Raw genomic sequence first — 22113 nt, forward strand, 5'->3', positions numbered from 1 at the left:
GCAGGACAAGGGATGCTGTGCACAGCGCACTACCAGCTCCCCATAGCCATGCACGGCACTGGGAAGGCTGGAGGAGGGGCCAGGCTGTGCCCCCAAGGGCCCAGCAGGGCAGGCTGGTGGTCAGGCACCACTACCACCTTGTGAGCTGGGAGAGCTGGCAGGAGATGAGCTGACAAAGAGCCATCAGCGCTAGCCAGCGTGTCTGTGTCACGGGATCTTGCCAAGCAAACCTCATCTGCTCTGAGGAGATCCAAAGAGGCCTGATAAAGGCAACTGTAACAGGATCTCTGGCCTTGAAAAGCAAAGTAAAAGTGGGAGGGAAGGATTCTCAGCGGGATGTGAGGGACAAGAGAGGCATCCCAGTCCATTTCCAGGCACCTCCCCTGAAGACTGCTCTGACTTCCCATGCCAAGCTGCAATCCCTTCCTCTGCCCCAGAGCCGAACGCGTGGGGGTGCCCGGGTCCGCCCGGGGACAGGGCCTGTCCGGGGGCAGCTCCACTGGCGGAGATCCGCCAGCAGCTCTGCCCTCCATCACCGGCGTCCGAACGCTGCCGAGCGTCCCCCGCTTCCTCGGGTGCCCACAGCCTCGCTGCCCCGCACCTTTCAGCAGTGATCAGGGCACTCTTGCAGAGCACAGAGACCCCCTCGTCCCCCCCATCCTCGGCAGAGCCCCTGGGCTCCAGGGCAGCCTCTCACGCCTGGCCAGCCCTGCTTGGACCGACTTCCGTGCACGCAGCAGGCAGCCAGCACTTTCCCGAACATCCTTAATGAGCAGAGAATTACTTAACCACTTCCCTTCTCGAGGAATGAGCTCCAGCACGGCACCGGAGCTGCTGTCTGCCCAGGGCCACGGTCCCACCAGCATTAGTGCTGGGTCAGTGCACTGACAGCCCCGCAGCACACACTGGATCCAGATCGCAAACCGTGGAACAATGGCGCTTCTGTTGAATTAGCCGGGCAGAGGGTCCCGGCTGCCGAGTGGGCAGATCCAGAGAGGAGGCAGAGGATGGGCAGGCAGGCTGGGGCTGGCAGAAAACCCACCAGCACAGTGCCACCCTGCATGTTTCTAGGAACTAACCAGGAATGTGGATTTATCCCAGTCAGGCACCAGTGTCACACAGCCGGGGTATTTCCCACCCCAAACCAGGCAATCCTTAATGGAGTTTGAGTAATGCCAAACTTCCCTGGGAGATCTGGGGAGAAGAGCTGGGGGTGTGGTGTGCAGCTGAGCGTGCCCCATGCAGCAGCTGGCACACGGGAAACACCATTCCATGGAGCTGACACAGGGCTGGGAGCAGGAGGCCAGGGAGGAGCAGTCTGTCATAGCCCAAAGAAACGCTGGACACATTGGGTGGTTCTGAGCACCATTTTACTGAAGGGCTGGACACCTGCTAGGACTTCATAACAAAATTCACTTCATTTAAGAAAAATGACAGTCTGTTTTTTGTCCCATTCCCTTCCAAAGAGTGGAATAATACTAATGCTGTCTTTTCACTAAGCAATGCCATTCCAAAATATACAACGTTGAGTGTGGAACAGCCCAGCTTCATATTAACATTAAATATTATTAGAACTTCAGAAACATTCTACACAAACAAATGAAACAGTAAAAAGTTCACTCAAGAACAAGATAGTCATTGTCCTGCAGGTTGCAGTTGCTGCTCCCCAGCATTTCTTGGGATGCCCCAACACCAAGGAATGCCACAGCAGAGCCCGTGGTGCTGCTCTCAGCTGGAGCAGGTCGGTGCAGCTGTGTGGAGTCGGCTCTCATGGAGATGCTGGTTGGCAGAGAGTGGCTGGGCAGTGCCCACCCAGAGCCCCCGTGTCACTCAGAGCAGCTGCCATGCCTGTGCTCAGGAAATGCTCCTCCTCAGCTCAGGAGAGCTGCACCAGGACCCAGGAGGAGAGAGGGCATCACACGGTGCCTTCCCCACCATGAACAAACACTGACACTCCTCTTGTCCCAGTCCTGGCCTGGGCAGGGCGGTGCAGCAGGGGCAGGAGGGGAGGTATTTCTGGGGGTAGCTCTGCAGCACCTTCTCTTTTCAAACAGCACCATGTGCCTGTGTCTGTGGGAATCACCAGACACTCACAGGGCTGCTGTAGCCACAGGAACACAGGAATGGAAAGGGCTAATTAAGACAATAAGGAGAGAGTCCCAGACGATAATAAGGCCTTTAAGGGACTCTCTGGGGAAGGTGTTTTGGAGGCCACATGAGCAGTGCCAGATTGTGAGACTGATGAAGGATGGGAATGAAGGGTTGGGGGGTACCTGCTCCAAAAGGACTCCCACTCCCCTGCAGCACCAGTGTGCATGTACTGCTGCCAGGCAGGGTAGGGGGAGCTCTGTGGCCAGGCAGGGATGGAGGGAAGACAGTGATGTGAAAAGCCACAGCCTTGGCTCCATTTTTGCACATCTTCTGCAGCAGACACAGAAGCAGCAGGCTGCTGGCTGTCCAGGTGCTGCTGGCATTTTTAGCTTTCCCTACTCCCAGCTTCTTGCTTTTTCACCAGCCTTCCTTAGTGCTCCTAAGCATAGGGAGGGGTCTGGCCTCAGCACCATGGCTTTGGAGGCAGCTGCTGGCCAACCTGCAAGTTCCAGCAGTGTCCCAACTACAGACAAGCTTCATTCCACACTCAGGGATGACCTGGTGACAAAGGCTAGCCTCTCATGTCTTCTGGGACAACATTCCTCCAAGACACCTGGCACCTTCCTAACAGCATCCAGCTCCAGGCAGAACAGGCTGCAAGGAGAGGGAAACCCTAGCATGGTGCTCTCTAGCAGAGTCCAGAATGTGAGGGCTCAGGAGCATCCTGCCCTGCTGGGCTCTCCACAGGTTGTGCCAGCCCAGGTAGCTGGCAAAGCTGAGGGCTGCAGCATTGTCAGGAAGGTGCCAGATATCCCAAAACTGCTGTCCTCCCCATGGGCCACCTTAACTCCTGCAAGGCCATCCCCATCTGAGCACAGGGGCAAAGAGGCCAGTGCCCTTTTGAAGACTGAAAAAGAAACTGTCACTTCCACAAAAACCAACCAGCCTGGCTGAGCAGCCGGTGCTCCACAGCTCAGCACCAACCCTGCCAACCACGGTCAAAAAAAGGATCCTCCCACCAGAACCTGCCTTCCTGCCCGGGAAGCTGCTCAGCTGGAGTCACACTGCCCAGCTGGAGCTGAGAGACAAACCTGCTCTCCATACCCAGGGATCCCTTGAGCCATGGCCAAAGGCCCAGCTTCTAGACAGGGCAGGGAACTTGGATCCAAAGGGGAAGAACTGCTGGGCTGGCTGAACCCCCGCACGCTGGCAAGTTCTGGCCATGAACACAGCACAAGTCACAAATTAAAGGGCACAAACTCTGTGCTCAATTCCAAAACCTAGAGCCTCCCAGCCCCTCTTGCCACACCTGGAGCTGAAGAAATGCTCCTGCTGTACTGGGGGGCCTGGAGGACAGACCACAAACCACGGGCAGCTGTGGAGCAGAACCTTGGAGCCACATGTGCAGCATCACCCATCTGTGCCGTGCTGCTGCTGATTCCCCTGGCATGTTCCTAGCTGGCAACTGGCTGAACTTCATGCAAGGAAGCACCAGGCACTGGGGGGATCTCAGCCCACTAACCCCAGCCCTGGTAGTTTGACCTGGTCTGAGAGCTGCCCAGTGAGGTGAGCACTCCAGGGAGCACACCTCATCCACACACTGAAATATCACTGATGGGCTGCCAAGCAGAACAAAAATAATCCCTTCTTTTTTTTTTGCAAAAAAAGTGCTTAAGAAATTCTGTACAAGGATTGCTACAGCAGCTGGCTCATGGGGATGCAAATACTTTAGAAGCAGCAGCAGCAACATGCTACATGGCTTGCAGGGAAGAGGCTGAGGAGAAACTTCTACAACCATAAGCAGTGGCAGATGGTGAAATCTGATCACAGTGGACATGAACTTCAGAACATTTCTACCAATTAACTTGTGATTTTAACTGGTATCTGATGTCAGCTTCCCCTTCAGCTGCCTGCCGGACAGGCTGCTCTCCCCATGGACCTTGCTGACGGACATCTGAAGCATGCAGGAAGCTCAAAGACCTTGTCTGGTGGAAAGGAAGCATAAACTGCTCCTTGGCAGCTGAACAAAAGGAGAAATTATTTCCAAAAAAATCAGTTGGAAGAAGAGCCCTTTGACCGCTAGCCGAATCATTTCTAGAAGTGACAGTGGCACAAATCCATGCGTTAAAAGCATTCCTCAGAGAGTCTCCAAAGCTCTCTGCTGTCACAGTGCCCAGAACAACACAGGCCAGGTTAGGCACTTGGATGAATTCAAAGTGACTAATACAGAAACAGGTCTGGACAAGGTGCATACCACATGCTCAGCAGAGACCACAGGGCTCTGGGCAATGCATTTCTCTGTGCCTGCCAGTTACTGTTGCACAGATCCCTGCAAGTGTTACTCAGCTGCCACAGACTAACACAGGATAGAAGGGACCTGTGGAGGAGACCTCTGGCTAGATCAGGTCTTAGGTAGCTCTGGTTTGATCAAACCCTTCATCTACCCTGAACAGCAGAGAGCAACACGCACACAGAGTCCCTCTGCAGCCTCATGCACATCAGTGTTACATGCCCAGGGCACCAGGAGCACCCACACCTGGGCATGAGCTGAAGGATGGGGGAGCCAACCTGTGCCAGACTGAGGCACCCCCTCTTGCCAGTGCTGGCCAGTACCAGGGCAGCAGTTGCTGGCATTGGCACAGAGGCTGTAAACCCCTCTATAACAACCTGCAACCCTTTCAGTCAAGTTCCCAAAGCACCTGCAAGAGGAGGAAGAGGCAAGAGGAGGGCAGGGAACGGAGGTTAAGCACTGCCCTGCTGCTCAGGGCCCTGTGGTCTGTTAGAGATGCACAGGAGAGCTGACAGAGAGGGACCAGTGATGAGCAAGTCCCTGAGCACACAGCTATGGTGTGTTCACTTCCCTGGCAGCAGCCTCAGTGGCACAGAGGTGTTTCCAAAGCTTGTCTCTCCCTGTGGAGCAGAACACCTTTTGCTGGTGGCCTGGAAGGACACAGGGCAAACTGTCGCCACTAAGCACGCACAGAACTCAGCTCAGTGCTGGGAAAGGCACGGCAGCACAAAGGCTGGATGCTGTGCTGGATGTGTTAAGCAACAATACAAGTCAAGTCCTTGACTGGCAGAGATCCAAGCTGTGAAAGACAAGAGGTGATAGAAAAGAGTGAAGAGGCAGGCAGCAGTACAGATGAGAGAAGACACACAGTGATGAGGAGGGATGTGCCCTGGTAAGCTGGCCTCAGGTGCTCAGCTTCCCACTCAGGCTGGAGGAAAAGAGGCTCCGACCTGGATTCAGCCTTGTTGATGCACGTTGTTTTTCCCAGCGGAGGCCAAGGGCTCAGCTGGGACGCCTGTGCTGCATAAGGAGACTCCAAAGACAGCTCTCAGTGCCCTTATAAGGGTCTGGGAACGGGGGAAGCTGCTGAGCAGCCTGACAGCAATACCACAGGCAGGAGTTCAGAGCCCTCCTCGGGAAACAGCCCAAAAGAGAAACACCAGTGCAGGACTTCAAGACCTGGCATTTGAGAGCGTGGGAATGAGAAAGGTCTGAAGGAGTGGGAACAAAAGGAACAAAGCAATTTTTGGCCAGTTGACAGTGATGGAGAGCCCCTGTTCATCCAGCACCAGGTCAGGACAGGGAACTCTCTGCCAGGGCATTTTAAAACACAGAAGCAGAAGAAAATATTTCCTCCTCCTTGGCAGCCAAGCAGCGGCATTCACAGGTCACTCTCAAACACTGCAAGTTATGATCTCTGACAGCAACTCAGAACCCAAGTCTGGGGTTCAGGGCTTGCAATCATTCCCTGAACCATAAAATCACAGAAGGGCTTGGGTTGGAAGGGATCTTAAAGACCATCTTGTTCCATGGGCAGGGACACTTTACACTAGACCAGGTTGCTTAGTGAAAGTGAACCTCCACCCTGCTCTATGTGGGTGAGAGGAGAACCCAGATGCACCTCAGAACACTCAACTTCCCTGCCTTCTCACCCTGTCATGAACCTCCTCTCTCCTCTCCATACCAGTCTTCCTTTCTGTGCTGGGGATCAGACACTGACCCGCTTTATAAACCACTGAAATCCAACCAGGTGCTTGGGGGTGGGGCTCAAATATAAGGACCTGGGACTTCCCTGGGGAGCTCATCCCTTCAGCCAATGTCCACAGAGATTATTAGGTCAGACAACTGGTGTTTTGAGCTGGTGAGAGAATGAGTGGATTACACTACTGCTGCAGACATCTGAGCAGACAGCGATATCCAGAGCCAGGCCCATACCCAGCCCAATGCCTCTTCCTTTCCCCAGGACAGCAGGTTGTCCCTTCCAGGTGACAGCAGCAGCACTAACTGCTCCAGTGAGGTGTTTCTCCTGGGATTAGTAGATCCCTCCCTGTGGAGTGCAGAGAGCACAGAGCCGTGTTCTGATCCAACAGCGTGCCCGGTGCAGGGAGGTGACAGCAGCCGTGTGCAGCGGTTCTGCAGTGCCTCCTAGGGATGGCAGAGCCTGCACTCCTCCTTCCACACAGAGCTCTCACACCTGCCACACACCTTCTCACAACATCCCTGATGGCACAGCAAGGCTGCCACCCCCCACATGATGCCCATCTCCCCTCCTACTGCTTCATCCCCACAAACCACAGAAAGCGACTCTCTATGTTTAAGTGCTGGTGTATGTGCTCCCAAATTTTTCACTTTTCTGCTTTAACTCAGGCTCAAGTATCCCACTGAGTCTGGGACTGGCAGGATGTAGCTAAAGCATTCAAACACAGCATGTGTCTCTGTTGTGGTTTAACTCCAGCCAAAGCCAACAGTTCTCTACCAGCCCCTGGGATCTGCTCCTGGAACACCCAGCAACAGCAGAGCAGTTACATGGGGGGCAGGACACCACACAGTTCATGCTAACAATTCCAGCCCTTTGGCTCTAACAGTCACAGCTGCTGATCCATAGCTGCACCTGGGGTATAGGAGAGCAGAGTAATGCTGGGTGCTGAGGAGGAATCCTCTTTGGAGGCAAATCCCTACCATGTGTTCAAAACTTCTGCTACCCACAAAGGGAGGAGGTGCCCAAAGATGTCAGACAGACTTGCAGCCCTGTGACACTCCCCCACTGTTATGCAGAGGTTATACTGAAAACAGAATTAAAACTACCAGCTGGTAATTCTCCAGATTGTTTGGCATTCTGGAGACAAACAAGTGGCTACACTGCTGCTGCCTCTGAGCTGCTCAAGGGAGCCCAGGACAGACTGTCACAACAATGAACCACAAAGGAATTCTGGCACCTTTCAACAAAAGGCTAGCTGAAGGGAAGGAGGAACAAAAGCTATCAAACCCAATCCCAAAGGGATGGAGGAAGTGCATCTTCCCACAGTTCCTGGGCCATATGCACATATATGGATATATAGATATATAGATAATAAAGTTATAAAATTTGATCAAAATAAAACCAGTAAATGTACAGCTTGAAAAAGAGCAATATCACAGTGCATCAATGTTATGAGAAAGTCCTGTGTTCTCCCCTGCACAAGAGCACAGCCTGCCACGTTCAGGGAAGGGTGGTGAGAAGTGAGCTCTCTGGCCTGCTCAGCTCAATGCTGGCCAGAGTCACTGTCCCACACTCCCAAACAGGGGTTTGGATTTCTGCAGCCCGTTCTGCACAGCAGTGGCAGACAGGCAGGAACAGCATGAGAGTGGGCTGCTCTGTCTGCAGGTTAGTGGGCATATTGGCACCAAAGACACAGAGTCACTCCTAGGCCTCTCTGTGCTCTGGTGCCAGGCTCGTATTTACTTACTTACAGAAAAAAGTGACAAAGTGAAGAAATTCAGGGGACACTATGAGAATGGGACAAGGGCTGAATTTGGATCACAGGGGACAAGTTGACCCTAAGAATCTTCTGTGCTCTCCTCCTCACTTCATCATCAGAGGAAGAGTTGCCCACCTTGATGGTCCGGAATTTCAGCAGGTTCAAAGTGCTCTGAGCCTTTCGACTTTTCTTTCGGACAGGAATGGTATTTGCTTTTTTCCTCTGTGGTGCTTCTTTTGCCTCTGTAGCTCTTCTCTTCTTCTGCCTAGTGCCCTCCTGGTAAGTGCTGCTGTCCTTCCATTCTGTTTTTCCCAGCAGAACTTCCTTATCTTTGATTTTCAAGGTCTTGGGCTGTGGCGCTGTGGCGCAGTCCTGGGACGAGCTGCCTGCGACTCTCCCGTTGAGAACTCCGGAGGCTTTGCAGGCGTTGCTCTCCTGCAGCACTCCCCCCTTTGGTCCCTTCAGAAGCTTTAAAGCACGGGTGCCAGAATCGGGTGCTTTCTTAACCAAACGCTTGTACCCCTTGCCTTCGGTTATTTTAGTGCTCTTGCCTGAAGAAAACTGCCTTGGTGCACTTGAAGTCTTGAGGAGTTTAAGGTCTGAGGGAGAGATGCCAAGAGGCCCCTGTGTGTACTTGGACTCCAAACAGGACGTGGCAGTTTTCAGTGGCACCAGGGCTTCCAGAACCACTGACAGTCTCATAGCTGGATACACGTCAGGATACATGCTTGTAGGGAAGCCCACCGTCGCCGCCTTGGATGTGCCAGATCCTGTCTGCTTCAAGGAGCTCAAGAGGAGATTTCTGGAATCCCCTTTGGAGACTTTCAAAGAGCTCACTGGCATGCTGGTGGGCAAAGGGGCCACTTTTGCCCCTGAGTTCCTGGCTGGACTCTGGGTGGGCTCAGTGGCGCTGGCACAGTTGCGCTGAGTGTTTGCTCCCGTCTGAGTCGGCGTGACTGCCGTGCACGAGCTGTACCCGTACACATCCTTACTCCTCAGAATCGTGGGCTGGTAGCCCTCCTCCTTCAGGCCTTGGATGAAGGCCACCAGCTGGGTCTCTGTGTCCGAAAGATCCTTGGACATTGGGTTGAAGACTCGGAGGGCTTCCTCCAGAACTTTCTGTCCTGCAGAGGAAATTCTTGACCAGGAATGGACAGCTTTTTCTTCCTCATGGTTCACTGCAATATTCATGGCATTAGGCAAGCAGGTGCTTCAAAAAGGTCCAAATTACTGGAAAAACAACCCTTGACACCTCAAAAGGAGAAAGAAGACAGTTAGCTTACAGCAACTGAAATTATCCAAGTTTTTAATATGGGACCTGAAACCATTAAGCCCAGGCATGGCTGGTCGCAAACCCTGGGTCAGATTCTGGGCTCAATCCAACATAGAAGCATCACCAAGAAAAACCTGTCACTCATTTATCTCTGAAATAAAACTAAAACATCTCTCACAAAAATATCCTCCAACCTAAACAAAGATTTCAGGAAATCCCATCCAATCCACCCCAAGATGAAGGACTCCAATGATTAACTCAGCAAAATCTGCAGCTCATTTCCAGTTTGAGTCTGACCCACCCCAGCTTTGGACAAACAGATCTCATTTTCTCTGGGAAAAACTGAACCCTCATTGAACCTTTTCCCTGTGTACACATCTCAACCAGCACCATTGAGCCATCTCAACAAAAAGAAATGCCTAAGTACTTCAACTGCATCCCAGCACCACCTTCAATTTCTCAGCTTCTAAACTGATGCCACTCAAAAATTGATTCTGAGTCCCCTGCCAAAGCTGCAGCTTCCTGCTGGAGACCTGGCAGCAGGGCTGAAGGCTGTTCCAGTTGTGCTTCGTTGATGCTGAATGCTGTGGCAAGGCAGCCCTGCTCCTTGCTGTTCTCTTGTTTGAACAACGGTCCACAACTTGCTGTCACAGCAAACTGGTGCTGATCCAAGGACACTTGCTGCCAAGTGAGGAGGAAGCAGGAAATTCAAGCAGGGCGGTATGAAGGAAACACGCATCACCAGGGCCAAGTGTACAAAGGCCTGAGGGACAACACTGGGATCACACTCAGGGCACTGTGCAGCTGCCTGCCCAGCATAAAAGCATCAATTATTGCTTTCAATAAAAAATAGGCACTAAAGGGCACTCCAGGCAGGACTTGAAGGGCAGCCCTTCAAGAGAACTCTGATCCTGGTGGCCTCACAGCTTCACAGCTGGATGCTAGACCAACATAAAATCTTTTGCTTTATTGATACTCTCAAAATAATAATGAAGATTCAGCTAAAAAACCTGATCAGGGAAATGCAGGTGGTGTCAGAGACAGTTCTGGAGAGGGCAGTGCACAGGCAAGAAAGCTGTGATGGAGAAGTCAGTGCCTGAGCAGCCAGAACAAGGAACTGCACATGTTCCATGTTCCCCCAGAACTCTGGTCTCACACAGCACAGGAGCAGAGCCCGTGCTGCCGCCAGCTGCACAAGCAGGGAAGAGACACAAGGCAAGAGCAGCCACAGAAGGGAAAGCACAGGTCAGTGGGGGACTAAGAACCTCCACATGACAGACTAATCTCAGTCAAGTGCTCTGCAGACGTCACGGCCAAAGAGGGATTTGGAGGAGGATAATGCAGTTGTTCAGAGGCAGGCGGGGGATCTCCCACGAAGGAGGGGAAGCAGGCAGGGAGGTGATCCCACAGAGCCCCAGCCAGCGTCACCAGCCAGCACTGAGAGTCACCACCTCCAAAGTGACCAAGCAGTGCCAGGCACAGGAAAGCCAGAGAAGGTGTAATGGTAATTTTGATGTGGTGAGGCAGAGACCAAGAAGCACAAGTAGCAACATGTGCTCAACAGGCTGCAAAATGGTTCATCTTCAGGCTGCAGCAAGCCCGGGAGCAGCTGGGACATCTGAAGGGGTGTTCTGGCTGTGACATTTCATGGGAACAGTACTTTCCACCATCCAACCGCTCGGTGCTGTTTGGTGCAGTGCCAGCTGTATTGGAGGAAAGCCGGCCACGAGCAGACGCACGCCGGGACAGTCTGCCCTCCTGACAGCAGGCTCCCTCCCGTGCCACACTGCTGTGGGGGGCTACGGGAGCACAGCACTCCCGGCACGGTGAGAGCACAGCACCGGAAGGTCGAGGCTAGCACCGATTTAGAGGCCCGGCTGTCCGAGCACGGAAAGGGCTCTCCCGGTGCACCGCAGGGGAAAGCGGCTGCCGGCAGGGCCGAGACGCGGGGCTGGGGCAGTCAGTGGAGCCGGAGGCCGGTGCGCAGTCCCAGGGAGGGCTCGACGGGGTCGCCAGGTCCTCGCTCGGCCTCTCCTTCTGGCCCGCCCCTCGGAGCGGGCGATGCCCCTTCCCGAGCGCCCGTCCCTCGCTCCCGCTGCACCCTCCCACCGCTCGGCCCGCCGGCCGGAGGGACCCCGGGGCGGGCAGACCGCCTGGGCCGGCCCCTCCCGGCAGGGCTGCGGGAGGTGATTGGTGCAGACAGGGGGTGCGGCACCCGCGCTCGGCCCGCGCCGGCTCCCGGGACCGGGGGGGCGGGGGCCGGGGCGGGGCACTCAGCGCCGCTGCTCCGCCTCCAGCGCTCCGAGGCCGCCGCAGCGGGCGGCTCGGCAGCGCCCTCGCCCGGGAGCCGGCGTGGAGCCCGGGCCCGCCGGCCCCAACCTACCGGCTGCCGCCAGACCCGTGCCCGCCGCTGCGCCGCACCCGCCGCTCCAACATGGCCGCCAGCGGGGCGCCGGAAGCGGCCCTGCTTCCGCTTCCCGTCCCTTTCCGCGGGCTGCGGTCCCGCCCACAGTCACGGAGCCCTTTCGGTCACGCCCCCGCGCTCCGCCCTCCGCCCCCGGCCCCGCCGTGACCACGGCAACGGCGGCGAGGGCCGTCCCCGGCCGGCAGGGGGCGCCGCGGGCGGAAGCGGCGCGGGCGGAAGCGGCGCCGTCACCAGGTAACGGGGCCGGTGTCGGGGCAATGAGTGGCGGGGCCGGGCGACGGCGGCGCCTGGTTCTGCACGTGGACCTGAACAACACGGTGGTGGTGGCGGACACGGTGACGGGGCAGGCCCCACGAGCGGCGCTCAACACCTTTCTCAGCACCGTCACCTGGGGCCGCGCCGGGGCTGCCGGTGAGCGCCGGGGCCGGGGGTACGGGGGACCCGTGTGGCGGTGCGGGGGCTGAGCATGTTCGTCTCTTCCAGGCGAGTGGGAGTGGGTGAGCGACCGCCCGTCCCTGCGCCCCCCGTGCCCCGGCGCCCTCAGCTACTACAGCCGCCACGGCCGGGACCCCGCCTTCACCGAGGCCGGCCCGGGCCGGCGCTTCCGTGACCTCCACGCCCACCACCTGCGGCTGCTGGAGTGGCCGGGCCGGCCCCACGACTCCTTGTCGGTGCCAGGGGAGCCCGGCAAACGCTACCATCTGATCCTGCCCTCCTTCTTCCGCCTCCTGGACGCGCTGCACCGGGATGGCAGAGCCTTCGCTGTTGTCTTCAGGACCTTCGGCACCGACCTGCCCCGCGCCCTGCAGGCCGTCCGCAGCGCTCTGGACGGGCAGCACCCGCAGTTCCCTGCCCTGCGGGACGTGGCGGTGAGTGGCGCCCTGAGGGTCCGTGGTGATGGGGAAGGGCAGCCGGATGGTCCCACGGAGCCCCCCCCACGTCAGACTGCTCTCCAGCTGCTTGGCCAGACTGCTTTTAAAAGCATCGAGTTCTCTGGATGAAGCTGTGAGCTGTGGGGGAGCATGTGTGTGCAGATCCTATGTGGAATGGTCTCCTCTTGGGGTATCTCGTGTTGGACAGAGCATTCCTCCTCCCCAGGAGAGGCTGCTGCAGCAGAGCAGGGCTCCCTGGCCCAGAGCCGATCACAGCTGCACTCTCCTCCCCTGGCAGCACACTGGGCAGAGTGCTGGGAATGAGCTTTAGAAGATGCTTTAGTTATTCCTCGGAGTATTTTCAGATAGCAGAGATTGAAACGGGGGCACTGTGCAGCCAGGAGCACATTCTTTTCCATCCCTGGGGAAGTCGTTCCTTTCTATCCCTGGGGAGGGGATGATTTTTGGTTTGATGCATTCCATGCCTCCTCTTGTCATCTTCCCAGCACCATCCTCCCACACTGTAGTGGTGGGGAGTCTCCACCCTGCTGCTTAGTGTCTCTGCCAGTGAAACAACCTGTCTGCTTTGGAAACTTTTCCTTTCTCATTTTCTGTGGTCCTGCAGCTCCCTGTGGACCTTACCCCTGGCCAGATACGCTGCAGCAAGAAAGAGGTGGTGCTAACGCGGGGAGCAGAGCGTCTGGCCACCCGGGAAGACAAAAGAAAGCTTTACAACTTCTTCAGCTCCTTTGAGGGGATTGGAGGCTTCCAAGACCACTTTGACTGGTGAGAAAGAGGGCACTGAGAAAGTGGCTTGGGCATTATGTTCTTTCCTGTGATTCTCTTCGTTTTTGGGATAGCTCCTAATCTTGAAGCCTTTATGTTGTTGGGGTCTCTATCACTTAGGCACTTCCCATGTTGCCTGTGGGCAGCCTGAAGGGACTCTCACACCATTCCTGAGGTCCTCATCCCCTGGTGTACCTCCTGCTTTTCTCCAAAGGCCCCCTGATTTGTCACCTTGATGCAAAATGCCTCATTTCTGGGAGGGCATGGGCAGCAGGACAGGACATTCTCCATCCTGCTTCCCTGGCTCAGAGGGTGCCCTGGGCCTGCAGTACAGTCTGCCATTTCCTGGGAGCTGTCACCCTCTTCCTGCCCTGACTGTTGCTTCTCCATTTACTGTTTCAGGTGGGCCAGAAATCAGTTCTCTTCCCGGGGTGGGAAGCCCCTGTGGATAGACCCCCATGATCCTGACATTCAGCACATCTTCATTGATGACAACATCCGGCTGGATGATGGAGACACCATTGTTCACCCCCAGGTAGGTGGCTGAAGGCCCCTCTGGCACCAGCAGCCTGCACTGGGGTATCCCTGGCAAGGTCAGAATGTTTTGCCCCCTTTGCATGAGCTGCAGGTCCATGGGTGATCCTCAACCCCTGCCTGTTTCCATCCATATGGAGACGGTGCAGGGGGGAAACACAGCAGCCAGTGAATTGTCTGCAGTGTTTGGCAGGCAGCCTGGGAATGGAAAGGGGTGGGATGCTCATTGGATGTTCCCTTCCATACAAGCTTTCTCAGCTTACACATTTGTAGCTGGTGGCAGGAATTGTTACTGCCTGGATAGACCTGTCAGGAGCAGGCTTTGGTCTCTGCCATGCCTGGTTGAGGGGAGCCTCTGCAATGGCTGCTGCATGCAGATCTGCAGCAGCTGGAGTGTGGCTCACACAGCTCCACTTGCTGCATTTCAGCATCAGGCTATCCTTGTGTGATCAAGGAGTTCCTCCTTTGGCATTGGTAGCCTGCATGGCTGGTCAGTCAGGCTGCTGTGCTAATCTCATGGCAGCCATGCAGCCAGCCCTGGGGCTGCTCCCACGCTGGATCACTCAGGTAGGATCCAGTTATGGCAGCAGCAGACCTTGTGGGAGTCTGGGCAGCAGCCAAGCATCTTCCCAGCAGGGCTCATTGTCACTGCTGGGACCTTGCTGTCCTGCAGCCAGGATCAGTAGGTGGAAAGCCATTCTCCCCTCCTCTTGCATCACCACCAGCTCTGCAGGGCTGTCCCCACTTCAGTGATGGTGACAGAGCAGCACTAGGAGTGAAACAGGTTGCCAGGTGGCTTTAAACAGGCCATGGTGGAGACCAGAAGGTGAAGTCCCTGTCCCATCCTGTGGTAGCTAAAGGAAGAGCTGTTGGCAGAGGTTTGCCTGGAGTCAGCTGCTCCACAGAGCCGTTTTCCAGCTGCATGGTGTGGCCTGTTTCTTTAAGGGAGCACCAGGCACGTATGACATGCTGGTTCAGAGTCAAAGGCAATTTCTGGGAGAGGCGGAAATCTCAAGAAATTTCACCTGCTGTTGCAGTGGGGATAGGATCACCCTGCCCTCTGCCCCTGACACACAGCATGGAGGCCCCTGGCTGAGGGGAGGGCAGAGCACACCGTGGGGTGTGTGCATTGCTGCCAGGCTCTGCTCTCCCTGCAGGTATTCTCAGAGCAGGGCAGCAGCAGTCCCAGGAGCGTGCCCACCTCAGCACTGTACAACATTTGCCTGGTGCAAACCAATCTGCTGGAGGCCATTGCTGACGAGGACTATTTCCTGAGCTGTGTGAGGAGGTGCGAGGAGAACTACGACCGCTACCTGGCCTGCGTGGAGAAGGACACCCCGAGCCAGCAGTGGGATGGACAGTGATGGCACCTCATGGGGCTGAGTGCCTCCAGACTGGGACACCACCTGCTTCCTGCTGCACGCAGTCAGAGTCCCAGGCGGGCTCCTGCTTCAAGCTGTTACCTCTCCAATGTGCAATGTGGGCGTTCAGTCCTACCAGGACCTTCCATGAGCAAACACAAGCATCCTGGGAGCTTGTGTGATGGGATTTTTGGAGGAAATGGTTTTCCAGTCTTTGGCAGTGTTGCCCGTGGTGCCCACTTCTGCATGAGGGCTGGGGCTCAGTGTCCCTCTGCAGTCACCAGGCAGGTCCCACCATCCTGTGATGCAGGCAGCCTCTCAGTGTTTGCACCTCACTTCCTGCTCCTGCAATGATGGCTGGTGCAGAGCAGGTGCCAGGATGAGTACAGTGTTAGCAGCAGCATCCCCAGGTGGCATTTGTGGTGTGGTGTTCTCGGTGGATGCCTTGTCACTTCTGTCTGTTTTTAAAGCAAACCTTTTTAGCTCATTTCTGTCTGAGTTTCCTGCTTGCCCTTGGCTCTGCCTGTGCTGGTGGGTGGGAAGCGCCTTTCCCAGCGTGTTCATTTGCCTGGCTCAGCCAAGTGGGGACAAAAGTGTTGGTGGAGGGTTTGAGACCCATGTGCACCTTTCGTGATGCTACTGAGAGACCCCAGCAAGGTCGTGCTCAGAGTAGGGCTCAGGTCGTGTTCTGTCCCTGCAGTGGTGACAGGATAGGGGTCATCTCTAGCGTGGGACGGTGGGTTCCCGACTCCTTGAGCCCGGCACTGCATGGCTCTGGCATCGGCAGCGCACAGCAAGGGAGGGCAGAGCCAGGGTCTCTCCAGCCCCTCTCCCTGCGATGATTCCTTCCCGGCCAGGTGAACGCGGCAGGGGCACGGCGGGCCGGTGGCACCGCGAGGGCCGGGCGGAGGGGAGAGGGGCACGGCAGGGGGGCCGGGGCGGACGCGGCGCCGCCCCCACCGGCAGCGGGCGGGCCCGGGGCGGGCAGAGGCGCGGAGCGGCGGGGAGAGCGGCGGAGCGGGCGGAGAGGTGAGTGCGGTCCTGGTCCCGGTCCCGGTCCCGGTCCTGGTCCCTGCCCCTGTCCCTCTCCCAGCGGCGGTGCGGAGAGGAGCGGAGCGGGCAGTCCGGGCACGGCGGAGCGGCCGTCCGGGGCTGCGGGCGGGTATCCGGGGAGCGCCGGGGGCGCGAGCGTTGCAGCGGGAGCCCGGCGGACGCCGGTGCCAGCGCGCTGTGGGCGGGAGCCCTGTGGGTGCGGGCTGCGGGGCAGTGCGCTGGAGCGCCGGGGGCTGCGGGCGGGAGTGCGGGCAGCACCGGGCGTGAGAACGGTGCCCCGAGAGCAGGAACCTGCCGGGGTCCGGATTGTGAACGGGAAGCCTCTGCGGGGTACGGACCCGGGGGATGCGGGTAGAGAGCCCCGGGCGCGCGAGGGTCCCAGTGAGTGCGGGCTGTGCACCAGCAGCACCGGGTAGTGGGAACCGGGATGCGGGAACCTCGGGAAGCAAGAGCACTGGTACGTGCGGACAGAGAGCCCCAGGGAGTGGGAGCCCGGAGGGGGTGGGCAGGCAGCCCGGGGTGCAGTGCGGAGCCCCGCGAAGCAGGAGCTGTCGCACCGCCAAGGGGAGCTGGCTAGCTGGGGCTGGGGGGCGATGGGTGCCTGGGCTCTGACTCGGATGCTCTCCCCGCAGGAGGCCGTGGGCCGGACCAGTGGCGAGCCGGGCCGGATGGGCGGCACGGCGGGGCCAGAGCCCGGGGACCCCCGAGGCGGCTGAGCTGGCCCATGGCGGCGGGCGCGGGCGCCTTCGCGTGGGCCACCTTCCCCGCCATGCCCACGCGGCGCGTGTACTGCAGCGCCGCGCACCGCGACGGGCAGCTCTTCGTGCTGGGCGGCTGCGGGGGCGCCGGGCGAGCCCTGGGAACTGCTGAGGTGCTCGACCTCCAAGCACAGCGCTGGACCACGCTCCCACCCCTGCCCACGCCGCGGGCTGGCGCTGCCGTCCTCGCCCTGGGCAAGCAGATCTTGGTGGTGGGCGGTGTGGATGCGGCGCAGAGCCCCCTCGCCTCCGTTGAGGTCTACCACGTGGATGAGGGCAAATGGGAGAAGAAAGCGGCATTGGCTCAGCCCTCCATGGGCATCTCAGCTGTGCAGAGAGGTGAGGATAGGAACATGTTGTGACTCTTGCCCAAAGTTTGCTAAGCATCCTTGGAGTCTTGGTAGAGTGCAGCTTGCCAGGAGCCAGGGTTGGTCCCTGTATGTGGTGCCTATGTCTGCTCCCTGGACAGGGATGCTTGGCATGGACCAGGCTGCAGTGGGCAGGGCAGAGGAGATGCCAGGACAGTGGTGGGAGCGGGCAGGGGTGCCGGCCGTGCTGGAAGCAGGATTTGGCAGTATGGCTGTGTTGCCATGGTGTCTCCAGGGAGATGATACTGCCGAGAATAATTAGAGGATGGCCCTGTGCTCTTGTCTGTGCCTGATGGATGGGATGGAGAGGGGGGCGAGAGGGTCCCAGTGCAGTCAGGGCATTGCCAGGCACAGGCCTGGCTGTACTCACTGTCCCCAGCTGCCCTGGAGCAGTGTCTGGCTGTGGGGCTCAGCAGTAGTGCGGCTGCCTGCCCTGGAGGGCATGGGGTGCTGCCCACAGACCCCCCTGCCTCACTGCTGCCTCTTTTCCAGATGGGGCTGTCTACGCCCTGGGGGGAATGGGTGCGGACACCTCTCCCCAGGCTCTGGTCCGTGTCTATGAGCCGGCAAAGGATCACTGGCAGCCCCTACCCTCCATGCCCACACCGTGTTATGGCGCCTCTGCCTTCCTGCAGGGAAACAAGATCTTCGTCCTGGGTAGGTGCTGCTGGGGCAAACCGAGCATCCCCTGTGCCTCTACCCTCTTCTTCCTCTGTTCCCAGGTCAGAGAATGACCTGGTGCACCCCAGGGTGGCTCCATAGTGCCCAGCACTGCAGCCAGCCGGCCCCATCCTGCTTGCTGAGCACACCAATAGTGCCAGCTTGGGGCACTGGCAGCTACATCTCCTCTGTGCATAGGAGGCCGGCAAGGCAAGCTGCCTGTCACTGCCTTTGAGGCTTTTGACGTGGAGACAAGGAGCTGGACACGCTACCCCAGCGTGCCCAGCCGCCGCGCCTTCGCCGCCTGTGCCATGGCTGATGGAGTTGTCTTCAGCCTGGGGGGGCTGCAGCAGCCAGGGCCCCACAACTTCTACTCCCGTCCCCATTTTGTCAACACCGTGGAGATGTTTGATCCTGCGCAGGGTGAGCTCCATGTGAGGGTGAGGTGGGAGCATCTTCTGTGGGTCCGGGATGATTCTGTGGGTTGGTGAGAGGTGTCTGTGCCTGAGGGACATAATTATATGGGCTCTGAACATCAGCCCCTTGTACCCATGGTGAATGAATCCTGTGCTCCCTGGTCCCAGGGAGTGATTAACCTGTGGGTGTTCTGGCCTTGGTGTATAGAGGGGAAACCCCAGCAGGCAATGCTCACTCCCTCTCATACCCAGGTGTGTGGAGAAAGCCAAACCGCACCATCCGTATGAAAGAGAAGAGAGCTGACTTCGTGGCTGGATGCCTGGGAGGAAGAGTGGTGGCTGTGGGTGGCCTTGGTAATGCTGGGGGTAGGAGTGTGGCTGTGTTCCCATCCCCATTCTTTGGGGCACATCAGTGATCTGCATGGCAGTGGGGAGGTTGGCTATGCAAAGCCAGGGGGTTACTGCAACACTGTCTGCAGCAACATCTCTCCATGCTCTCACACGTGCTGGGGAGACCCTACTGCCCTGTCCTGCTGGCTGACCCACTGTGTCCCTTGCCCCTTTCACTCCCCAATCAGGATTTTCCCTGTTCTTGTGCAGCGTTCTGGGCTCACACAGCCCAATAGAGGCTCAGCTCCGCTGTGCAGGGTTGCAGTGCTGCATCCCTCTCCCAAGAGAGCTGGGGAAAGGTTAGAGCTGTCACTCAGCAGAGGGCATTCAGCAGGAAGGGCTGCCTGGGGAGCCTGGTGCCAGCCACAGCACTGCCAGCCCTGCAGGGAGGGCTGCCAGACCCCCAAGATTGCTGTGGGAATAGGGAATGGTGCTGGCTGCATTCCTGCAGTGTGACATTGCTCCTGAGTCCTGCTGCAGCTGGAGCTGCCTTATCCCTGCAGAGTGCTGGCCCGGGGAGGGGGGGAGGGCGAGGAGTGGTTGAGGGGGCAGAGCCAGCAGGTGTGGCATTAGTGCCAGCAGCCATCCCTATGGGGACTCTTCTAATCCTCTTGTGCCCCCACTAATTGCCTCTGGGATCTCAAAGCCTGTGCAGCTCAGGGTCCCTGTTGAGGCATCAAAGAGATGTGGAGGGGGAAAGGCAGAGCCTGGGGTGAGGGGCGGGAGAGCTGCACAGAGGCTGATGTGGTTCTGTCTTCCACAGGGAACCAGTCCTGCCCACTGGACTCAGTGGAAGGGTTCAGCCTCTCACAGAAAAAGTGGGAGCCGCTGCCCCCCATGCCCACTGGCCGCTGCTCCTGCTCCAGCTGCCCAGCACCCAGCCTGCTCTTCATCATCGGCGGTGTGGCCCAGGGTCCCAGTGGCGCTGTTGAGGCTCTGTGCCTGCGTGATGTGCCCTGAGTGGGACCCCGGGGACCAGCCCTGGCCAAGCACCAAGTGCCTGAAGACGGGGACAGGGTGTGTGAGCACCCATGTGTTCACCCAGGGTGACCTGGCTCCAGGAAGCCTCTGTCCCATGATGCCAGGCACCAGAGCAGCTGCGGCTGTGGGAACTCCCAGCTCCTGCAGCGCTGTGGCAATGAAGCCCAGGGCAAACTCCTGCCTGGTGGGATGGCCATCGCCAGCAGCGTGGGGGGAGCAGCGGTGGCAGGACTGCCGCTGGCCTCACTGCCCTGTCCGGCCCCATCTGTGCCACGGCGTATCTGTGCCGTGTGTGTAGCAGTGAGTGCTGTGTCGTCGTAGACCCAGTCGATGTCTCATGTAGCACAGAGGTGCCCTGTAGCTCAGTGCCTGGGAGGTGATGTAGCACCTCAAATAAATGAAACATGTGGAGTTTTATCCTACTGGAGTCATGTCGTTTTTGGTTATCCTACTCTGGGCAGACACATGCTGCAGCCTGTCAGGAAAATCCCTCCCAAGGCAGAGTTCAGTGACCCCACACAGTGGAGCAAGGGTAACTCCTGTTCTCCCCACCTCCTGGATGAACAGAGCAATGTGATGTAGAGATGCAGAGGGGAGCTAAGCAGTGGCTGTCCTGCCTTGATACAGCCTTTTTCCTGCTTGGCCTACTGTGGGTGAAAATGCTATGGGGGGATGAAGGCAGCAGGAGAGGAGGGACCTTTTTGAAGGTACCCAGGGTGTGAGAGAGGCCGGGAATGTTGAGGGCTGCCAGGATGCTGAGAAGAAAGAAGAGATGGCTAATGTCAGGACTCATGGGCCCCATCCAGCACCACAGCTCCATCTCAAAGGATGAACCATGGCTGGTGTGGGAGAGAGCTGAGCCCAACATTGTCCAGCTTCTGTAGGCAGGAGCGCTGCAATCCTGCTTGCTGAAATGTAATGCTTACAGGAAGGGAATGTAAGCTCCAAACTGGTGGTGTCTGTGGGTGGTGTTTAGGGGTGCACTGTGAGATCAAGGGAGGTGACACTTGAGTTACCCAGTTCTATGGGCTCACCTGAGCCTTGCTGCTCTTGGCTCCACAGAGAGTCTCACACCCAAAGCAGAAAGCAGGTGAGGGATTTGGTCCTTCATTGGTACACTAGAAAGATCTCATAAGTCTGTGTAAATATTAAGTACAGATGCCTGACCTTTCAGAGAAGACAGCCAGCTTGAGCCTCGGGTGGGCTGAAGGCTGTAGAGACAGGAGACTGAATCCCATCAGAGTGAGGCAGCATCCAACACACTGCTGGGGCAGGCTGTGCCATGTCTTGGGGGCATCACAGCATGGGAAAAATTGGAAATTATCCATAAAATAGCATTTAGAAGACATTTTCATGTTGCTGCTCCATTGTCTCTGGTGCCCACCTGGCACAGTGACTGCAGGATCCGTCCTGATGCACTGCATGACTGCCTGTGGTTTGGGAGGAACAACTTGGGATACCTAAGCTGGTGGTACCTCAGCTGGAAGCATCCCTGCATCTGCCTCTGGAGTTGCCATAGAAACCACAATTGTGCCAGAGCCAGCATCAACACTGAGCCCCAAATTAGAGCTGGGAAGATGCACTGGCAGCTGGGGAGGAGGTCAGTGGTTTGTGCTGTGACTGGGGGCTGGACAGAGGGACACCTCTTCTGAGTGCAGTGTGCTCCAGCCTTCTATGAGTATTTCACAGCACTCCCTTGTCTGTGCTCAAACCCTGGTGGTCTTGTCCTTCTCAGGGTCCTGGAAGGGGACAGACCCCTTGCTGCCACTTTTGTATGTCTCCCCTCTCTCACAGCTCTTTCCAGAATCCACCAAGGCATGTAATAATTCCAATCCCGCTAAACCTTTAGTCATGGGGGACCCTAAATCATGGAGCTGCATTGGAAACACAAGCCTGATTAATAAGCTTTTCCCGCAGGAGCATTGCATGAGGGGGATAAATCAAGATGCTGAGTCACTGGCAAATTGACATCCCTATGTGCCAACTTCACAAGCTCCCTGCTGCTGATGGGATGCCCAAGGCTACTTTTCCAAATTCAAGGCAGTGGCAGCTGCAAGAGCCAGAGGATGCTGGAGGGGGAAGCTGGAGCTCAGGAGTGTCTCACTGTTGTGGTGTTTCCAGCAGGGAGGCTGATGATCCCTGCCCCACAGGCGTTTGCCCCTCTGTCAGCAGCACTTTGCCTCCTGCACACACCTTCCTGGCACATCGACCCACTGGAGTGCCTTTTGTCTTGGCTCCTCCACATGAGTTCAACAGGAATCTGACCTCTCATTAAGTGTGGAATTGTCACTCTTTTCTATCTCTGCTTTTGATCACAAGACCAGAATCCCATTTGAATGAGGAGAGAAATGTTACCAGGAAAATGTTCAAGGACATCTCAGGAATGGAGAGATGAGG

General features: G+C 57.3%; 3 protein-coding genes across 7 annotated transcripts; 2 read left to right on the plus strand and 1 right to left on the minus strand.

Moving 5' to 3' along the window:
* Window positions 1-1353: 1353 nt before the first annotated feature.
* CCDC71 (coiled-coil domain containing 71) lies at window positions 1354-11643 on the minus strand. The gene is made up of 2 exons (XM_074550541.1): window positions 11496-11643; window positions 1354-9091 (listed from the first exon to the last, which is right to left on the minus strand). The coding sequence occupies exon 2, from the start codon at window positions 9028-9030 to the stop codon at window positions 7858-7860; it is 1173 nt and encodes a 390-aa protein (XP_074406642.1). The 5' UTR covers window positions 9031-9091; window positions 11496-11643; the 3' UTR covers window positions 1354-7857.
* On the plus strand, window positions 11303-15577 carry LOC102062953 (uncharacterized). The gene is made up of 5 exons (XM_074550542.1): window positions 11303-11948; window positions 12021-12406; window positions 13035-13195; window positions 13598-13730; window positions 14887-15577. Exons 1-5 carry the CDS (start codon window positions 11795-11797, stop codon window positions 15091-15093), a joined length of 1041 nt encoding a protein of 346 aa, XP_074406643.1. The 5' UTR covers window positions 11303-11794; the 3' UTR covers window positions 15094-15577.
* A 145-nt stretch (window positions 15578-15722) lies between these two features.
* Window positions 15723-20138, plus strand: KLHDC8B (kelch domain containing 8B). Of its 5 annotated transcripts, none has more exons than XM_074550537.1 (6): window positions 15723-15947; window positions 16776-17240; window positions 17762-17926; window positions 18128-18352; window positions 18598-18711; window positions 19499-20138. In XM_074550537.1, the coding sequence occupies exons 1-6, from the start codon at window positions 15929-15931 to the stop codon at window positions 19693-19695; spliced, it is 1185 nt and encodes a 394-aa protein (XP_074406638.1). In that variant the 5' UTR covers window positions 15723-15928; the 3' UTR covers window positions 19696-20138. The 5 variants fall into 5 exon arrangements, with proteins under 5 accessions (XP_074406638.1, XP_074406639.1, XP_074406641.1 ...); XM_074550538.1 differs by lacking the exon at window positions 15723-15947 and adding an exon at window positions 15971-16119; XM_074550540.1 differs by lacking the exon at window positions 15723-15947 and adding an exon at window positions 16126-16252.
* Window positions 20139-22113: the final 1975 nt, after the last annotated feature.

Source organism: Zonotrichia albicollis, chromosome 12 (assembly GCF_047830755.1).
Source record: "Zonotrichia albicollis isolate bZonAlb1 chromosome 12, bZonAlb1.hap1, whole genome shotgun sequence".
Taxonomy (NCBI): Eukaryota; Metazoa; Chordata; class Aves; order Passeriformes; family Passerellidae; genus Zonotrichia; species Zonotrichia albicollis.

Excerpts from the sequence above, each read along its gene's own strand:
- CCDC71 (XM_074550541.1), bottom strand. The coding sequence starts at position 9,030 with ATGAATATTGCAGTGAACCATGAGGAAGAAAAAGCTGTCCATTCCTGG.
- LOC102062953 (XM_074550542.1), top strand. The coding sequence starts at position 11,795 with ATGAGTGGCGGGGCCGGGCGACGGCGGCGCCTGGTTCTGCACGTGGAC. Across the intron at positions 11,949-12,020 it reads GGGCCGCGCCGGGGCTGCCG|GCGAGTGGGAGTGGGTGAGC; the intron begins GTGAGCGCCGGG and ends CGTCTCTTCCAG. Across the intron at positions 12,407-13,034 it reads CTGCCCTGCGGGACGTGGCG|CTCCCTGTGGACCTTACCCC; the intron begins GTGAGTGGCGCC and ends GTGGTCCTGCAG.
- KLHDC8B (XM_074550537.1), top strand. Across the intron at positions 17,927-18,127 it reads AAACAAGATCTTCGTCCTGG|GAGGCCGGCAAGGCAAGCTG; the intron begins GTAGGTGCTGCT and ends CTCTGTGCATAG. Across the intron at positions 18,353-18,597 it reads GATGTTTGATCCTGCGCAGG|GTGTGTGGAGAAAGCCAAAC; the intron begins GTGAGCTCCATG and ends TCTCATACCCAG.